Source organism: Phaeoacremonium minimum (genome assembly GCF_000392275.1).
Source record: "Phaeoacremonium minimum UCRPA7 unplaced genomic scaffold PA7_03_scaffold_601, whole genome shotgun sequence".
NCBI classification, from domain to species: Eukaryota; Fungi; Ascomycota; class Sordariomycetes; order Togniniales; family Togniniaceae; genus Phaeoacremonium; species Phaeoacremonium minimum.
The window spans coordinates 141,120-148,347 of record NW_006921503.1 but is presented as its reverse complement, the minus strand read 5'-3'; the positions used below and the strand labels follow the sequence as shown (position 1 = coordinate 148,347).

General features: G+C 47.1%; 1 protein-coding gene across 1 annotated transcript; it reads left to right on the top strand.

The window, feature by feature from the left end:
* Positions 1–5,184: 5,184 nt before the first annotated feature.
* Positions 5,185–6,287, top strand: UCRPA7_8631 (putative betaine aldehyde dehydrogenase protein; the record flags this gene model as incomplete). Its single annotated transcript, XM_007921143.1, has 2 exons — positions 5,185–5,613; positions 5,667–6,287. The coding sequence occupies 2 exons, from the start codon at positions 5,185–5,187 to the stop codon at positions 6,285–6,287; spliced, it is 1,050 nt and encodes a 349-aa protein (XP_007919334.1).
* Positions 6,288–7,228: the final 941 nt, after the last annotated feature.

Here is a 7,228-nt window from a genome sequence, read left to right as displayed (position 1 = left end):
GCGAGTTGAAAGAAATGTTCTGCTTACAGACGTAACGTATCATTTCAAAGAGCCTCTGAATCGCCGATGATTCGCAAAGCTGTATCAATGCTGTGTTGAAAATCAACAAACATACTCTCGAGAGAATGTAGTAAACATCTCATAATTGTAAACAATCCCAACTTGTTCAAAGATTCCGTCACATGCTCAATGCCCAATGCGCCAAGTCTTGTGTATACCCAGACATGAAATGACCCAGAAGACTGTTTTCTCGTAAGCTCTTCTCAGCGTTTAGTTGGCTAAATTCAGCCAAAACACAGGTCTGCTTAGATTCTCCCCGCACTCACCCCTCTTTCAAGCGATTGTCTGTTGCTACAACTGTAGCACGCCGCGGTTGGAACTCCTCGAAGCAGTTTTCCATTGAAACAAGATAAATGACATGCTTGCAGTGATGGGCTGGCAACAACGTTATGTCCCAAAGTCTCGTAACCTAATATACTAGTTTGCTACAACTTCAATCTCATAAACCGAGTGTATAATTGCTGATCTCGGTAACCTTGATCGATAGGAAATGTTTGAAATGCTGACCTCTGTACTGTGTAAAAACACCCTGCCAAATCACATCATGAAGCCATATAGAAAATTAGGTAAAATTACTGGGCCTTCCGAGCTTCCCAAAAGGATCACCAAGGCTCGAACAAGAGAATGTGTCAGACGGTACAGCTAACAGGTCAGATTACGTGTCTATTTGAGTACTTGAAGCACATAAGGTCTAGATTGAAGATGCTGGGTTATCTTACAACCATATATCTGCTTGCACTCACCGGCTTGATTAGTTACTCTCAGCTAGAAGTTGGCATCTAGTTTCAGTATATCATACGTGAAAGATGGCGTGTTGCCTTTGAACAGGGCATCATTTAGATGACCCTTTACCTGCGATGCTATGCTTTGCACAACTGCCGTTTGATTGCTCAAGACGAGAATTATCTGTGATATCAAACTATTTGTGATATCAAACAAGGCAAACTGGAGTCTTCTACGAAGGCAAGACGTCTTCTGATCCCATGCACCTACCTGGCGGCAAGTAGTGACACAGTTCAATGGTTCCAGGGACCATGCATAGATGGGTGACTGTGAAAGGATAGCCCTCCCAATAATGCTAATGCGGCTCAAGCGCCACAAAATCTTCAGCTATCTCCTCGCTGGAGCAGATGTTAGATGCACGCGAGGTTTAAGCCGTTGTGAGTATCCATTTATTTATTTTATCTTTCGACTCGGGTAGCAAAGTGACTGGGGGCTATTAATCTTGTGACTACAGTATCCAGTCTTTAATGATTGAGCAAGCTGCTCCTATAGATAGACAGTCGCGGTGATTAGTGATGTTGAAACTTCTGTCCTTTTGGTCAGGCGTTTGCTCAGCACCACAATCAAGTAGGTACGGATTACGTGGTGGCACTTGAGCCGAGTGAAATCCCGGGACAATGTGCCGACAGGCAAGCAGTTTGCCAGCCGTGGCGCGTTGCATCGCAAATTAAAGACGTGCTCAATCTCAAATTAATGCGATTAAGTGCCTCCAATAGTCTCCAGGATTCCTATCTCAAATAAGGTAAGCCGCATTCGATTCCGTCCACTCTTGGCTCCAACGTCGTCTTACTATAAGAATGGCTCTACGACTACAGTATATGAGTGAGGTTATCTTAACGATATCATTGTACTATATCACGACATGCATCCTTTGCTATGATCCTGGTCGCTCTCTATTGCTGCCGCACAAGAGCCGGCACTTGGTCACGACTGATTTGCTGAGAACGAACCCAGGTCTCAGTGATCTTCGTCGACTCGTGCCTTGTGATTCGGTTTGGGATCCTCGTTTCATTAATAGCAGAGGCTGCAATTGGAGATTCTGCCCCTCTATGGCAGCACATGAAACGTAGTCTGACCAACGGTAGCCAATACCAGCAGCGTTCGCCGCCGGCCATGTACTCCGCCCTTTAAAATGCTATCATCTCGGGCAGCACCTCCATTAAGACTTGCGTTGATGCACCTGACATATATGGACCTTCACGACATTGCGTTTCCAAATTGCCACCCATTCACCCTGTCACGCAAGTGAAGTAGATAACCAGTCTTTCACGAAGCCGGCCTTGGCAGCTTGGCCCTGTGGTACATAGATGGCATCATAACGGCAAGCGATGATCTACACAAACGAGGGCGGATAGCCCGCCTGTGTATGCATTTGTAGGCGAGATAACTTATATAAATATGATGCCTCCTCGTGATGTTTGTCTATAATGCCCCCTTTCAGTACCGTCTTTTCTTCTTTCTCTTCCACCAGTGCATTTCCTATTGACCCTGCTCATTCGCCACTATCAACAGGCTCTGCTGACCTACATCTTCGAACGTACTGTGGTATTACCTGCACATAGCCTAATATGCCGGCCATGTACACGGCTCTTCTAGCTGCCATTTTTGCATACGTTGGAGTGGCTTCAGTGATTCCTACTCGGATAGGAATACCTACAGATTCATCGTCAGTCGGCAGGACCTTCTCAGTTGAACAAGTCCGTAATACGGCCTTTAAAAGACGCTATGGACCGTTAGCTCTTGCAAAGGCGTATATCAAGTACGGAGCAGAGGTTCCTAGTGACGTACAAGGCGCAGTCGAGCGTATCATCAATGAGCTAGGCCTTGAAAAAAGAGTTACTGGCACAGTGGCCGCCGTACCCGTCGAATATGATACTGAATATCTTTGCCCTGTCGAAATCGGGACACCTCCGCAAACCTTGAACATCGATTTTGACACTGGATCTTCGGATTTCTGGGTCTTCTCGTCGAGCACACCCACCTCCCAGGTCAAAGGCCAGACTGTCTACAAGCCTGGTAGCAGCAATACCGCAGAGAAGTTGACTGGAGCAACATGGTCGATCAGATACGGCGATGGAAGCACTTCCAGAGGAGAAGTATATACCGACAAAGTCACGATTGGTAACTTGACGGTTACTCAGGCAGTTGAAGTGGCACAAACTGTCTCCAGTCAGTTCACAGCCGATGCGGAGCTAGATGGACTTCTCGGACTGGCGCACAGCACTCTCAACACAGTCAGGCCGACGCAGCAGAAGACATTCTTTGATAATGTCAAGAGCACCCTTGATGCTCCAGTTTTCACTGTAGATCTCAAAGCCAAAGCGAGTGAGTTTGACACATGGCTCCCAACAGCAGTTGGCCTTACTAATTGATCTCGTAGCCGGAAAATACGACTTCGGATTCATTGACCAGTCTGCCTACACTGGCACCATAGCCTACACCCCTGTTGACAACACGGACGGCTTCTGGATGTGGACGTCTCCTGGTTATGCAGTGGGCTCAGATGCTTTGGGCACCACGAAGATAACGGGAATCGCGGATACCGGTACCACTCTGGCACTTCTACCTTCTACAGTGGTAACGGCATACTACAGGAAGGTGACTGGTGCCCGCTATGACAGCTCCGTGGGCGGTTATATCTTCTCGTGTAGTACCACGCCACCTGACTTTACGTTTGGAGTCGGCACCGCTAAAATAACCATACCTGGGAAGTTCATCAACTTTGCACCAGTCGACAGAGCTGAGACCGTCTGCTTTGGGGGAATTCAAAGTGATAGCGGAATTGGGTTTTCCATCTGGGGGGATGTGGCGCTGAAAGCTGCTTTTGTTGTTTTTGATGCTGGCAACGAGAGGCTTGGCTGGGCAGCAAAGAAACTATGATGAACCAGGAAACGGTAGCACTTCAACAACATGCAAACTGCTGTTTGTTCTAATATCAGTTAATGAGCAAAGGGCCCCATGATCAATGACAACGTAAATCATCGATACTAATTCACAGAACAATATAAATGCATTTTGTACATTAACGAGCTTGAGACTCCTCTCCAGCTTGATATAATTAGTATAACTTTTCGAGATTGTAGCCTAGAGACTAGCCTCTGTATTTTATAAGGTGACTAGTTTACCAGAGGAATATCAACAGCATTCTCTTATCGCTCCCAACGGCGAAACCCTTCCCCACTATCATAACGGGCGATTCGAGACACGCTAACGGGCGATTGGCGCCACATTGGAGTCCCGTAGCCGTCCTTATGAGACTTCATATGCCAGAGAAGAAGTTGTCTTTGCTATATCCTGTGGAAATGGAGAATTGAGACACCTGAGGCTAGGTTACGCCTAGATCCAATCATGTAAGCATTTAGCAACGGACGTTGGTCTTCTCTACTTAGAATAGAAATGAATTAGCAACTGAAAGAGACGCTAGCCATCGAACTGGATGGAATTCTATATACTTACTTTCAGAAGAAACTGGATCCGACCGATAGGAATTGAGTACTGGCAAGGTGCTGCAGGGATGTGCCAATTATATGTTTATTCATGCATGTCGTCGCTGTTCAAAGACTTTATTATCACCGACCACTGTGAATGCATACCCAAGCAGATGTAAGTTGGCCGCTAGCACGGCCGATTGCCAATGCCGAGTTTCGTTATCTGAATGCCAGCGCCGGCCACACCTGGCATCCACTTCGAAGAAGCGAGCATCACTAAAATGAAATGCCGAGAAGATCAAGCTTGGAGTCGTGATAAACGATTCTTTGACTCGAGGAAAGGTCGGAGTAGTGACGGAGTGTTATTATTTACAGTCACTTTGTGATCTCGATCTTCCTCCGTCATCCTTACAAGATGATGCGACGTACCACTCTGCTGGCTGTCCTGAGAACAACCAGATGCCTGTCCACTACGACTCGTGCGGGCGGATTCGACCTGCTTGGCAACTTCCGCAATACCATTGATGGCAAATTGACAACTACCAAAGAGACACGTCAAGGGATCAATCCTGCAACCGGGAAACCGAACCCACAGGTGCCTATCTCAACCCTTCAGGATGTCAATCAGGCTGTAAAGGCTGCTCAGAAAGCGTTCCCAGGGTGGGCATCAAAAACTTTTGAAGAGCGACAACGGCGTTTACTTGCTTTTGCTGACGCTATTGCTGAGCATGAGCAAAGCTTTGCAAAGTTGCTGGTCATGGAACAGGGTAAACCTGTAATGCTTCCACTTCTACCCCTACGAAACTCACAAGAGCTAACATTAGTGATCAAGTATATACGAGCAGCTCTCGAAGTCCGTAGTGCCGTTGATTGGCTGAGAGCTTTCTGTAAATTTGACCTCAAAGATGAAGTAATGGAAGAAGACGACGAGACGAAGATTGTCTGCCGTCATACGCCGATAGGCGTATCCGTTGGTATCGTGCCCTGGAACTACCCTCTTTCCCTTGCTTGTGCCAAGCTTGGTCCAGCCACCCTCGCAGGAAACCCGATAATCATCAAGCCATCCCCATTCACTCCATATTGTGGCCTCAAGCTCGGAGAGATTGCCCAGGAGTACTTTCCTCCTGGTGTTGTGCAAGTTCTAAGCGGGGATGACAATCTCGGTCCTTGGTTGACGGCTCATCCTGGCCCTGAGAAGATTTCCTTCACCGGTTCTACCGTTGTGGGAAAGAAAATCATGGAGTCTGCAGCTAAAACGATGAAACGTCTCACCTTGGAACTTGGTGGTAATGATCCTGCAATCATCTGCAAAAGCGTTGACGTTCGCAAGACTGCTGAGAAGGTTTGTGGCCGTTCTGTTTGGGTTGTGTATGAATAAAACTCACATTTTCTCAGGTGGCCCATATCTGCTTTCTCAACTCAGGCCAAATATGCCTTGCTATCAAACGAGTCTATGTTCATGAAGACATCTATGATGAGTTCCGTGATGCAATGGCCAAGTATGCTCAAACACTTAAAGTTGGCGAAGGAAACGATCAAGACGTTGTCATTGGGCCCGTACAAAACAAGACTCAGTATGAGCGCGTGAAAGGATTCTTTTCTGATATAGAGAAGGAGAACTGGAAGGTTGCTCTTGGTGGCAACGTTGAGGACAAGCCTGGATTCTTCATTGCCCCTACAATTATCGATAACCCTACTGAAGAAAGTCGGATCGTGGCAGAGGAACCATTTGGTCCAATCATACCTCTAGTATCCTGGAAAGACGAGACAGATGTGCTGGCTCGAGCCAACGGCACCCGTATGGGATTAGGTGCATCAGTTTGGTCGAACGATCTTGATCAGGCAGAACGCATGGCACGTCAAATTGAGGCAGGTACCGTATGGGTGAATGATCACTTTTCCCTGCGGTCTCATATCCCTTATGGTGGTCACAAAGAGAGCGGTGTGGGCCTGGAACTTGGTTTGGGTGGTCTGCTTGCTTTCTGTAATACCCAAATCCTGTACCTTAAGAAATGAGCTGGGCATTCTAGATCATCCCATGGCTTAGATCAGTAATCGGCTGCAGTCTTTGGAGATGATTTGAGCAAGTGCAGGAACAGAATGTCTAGGAAGCTCCGCATTCATCATATCTCCGCAATTGCTGTCGTTAGATTACTTGAGGGAGTAAACATTCTGCATTGGTGGTTCTCTCTCTTTACAATTGGCAGGAGGTTGTTGTAATAGAATAGGATGTATCTTTGGCTATTCAGAGTGATAGCGATCTAATTCTAGTTTGGAAACTTCCCAATAATCGCCTGAAGATCTGACTTGTAGTGCTGGTCAGGGGTGTTTCTGGCTTAGCACGCTAACAGATACACGATCATCCCTGTCTACACTCTGGTACACAGCGATAGCTAAGTCGGTGCCTGAGCCTGGTGCATCAGGCAACAACAATCTCACTCCAATCTTAAGACGCACTCAAGACACGCCGCAGATGCTCTCCTGAAGAGTCCACAACGCAGCCCCAAAACTATCGAGGGATTCGACGAAATGCAATCTTCCTCATCTGCTGGGTTGCCGAGGCTTCTTAGCTCTGATGACCTGGTACATTGCTTGATTCAGCATGTATGTTAAAAGATCACCTTCATTTGGTCTCCACACTCTCCAGAATTCAATTCGCTTCATACTGCGACTAAACAGTACCTGGTTGATAGATACCCTCACATGCTCATATCAGGAGTCTCTGCCTTGTTTCCAGAGACTTCAATCTCGTCTTCTCGCCGTTCTTGTACTCTCATCTCGTTTTCCACGATGGTAATGCCCATCTACTTCGTGATCCTGAGCAGCTTCAGCGTCTAGTATCAAATTACAGGCTCGGATTCGCAAAAGCTCTCACATTCAATCTGATGGAAGGCTCATGGGCAATTGGTAATGCTCATGAGGTCGGGCGCCTTGTCGACTCACCAGGCTACGGACGC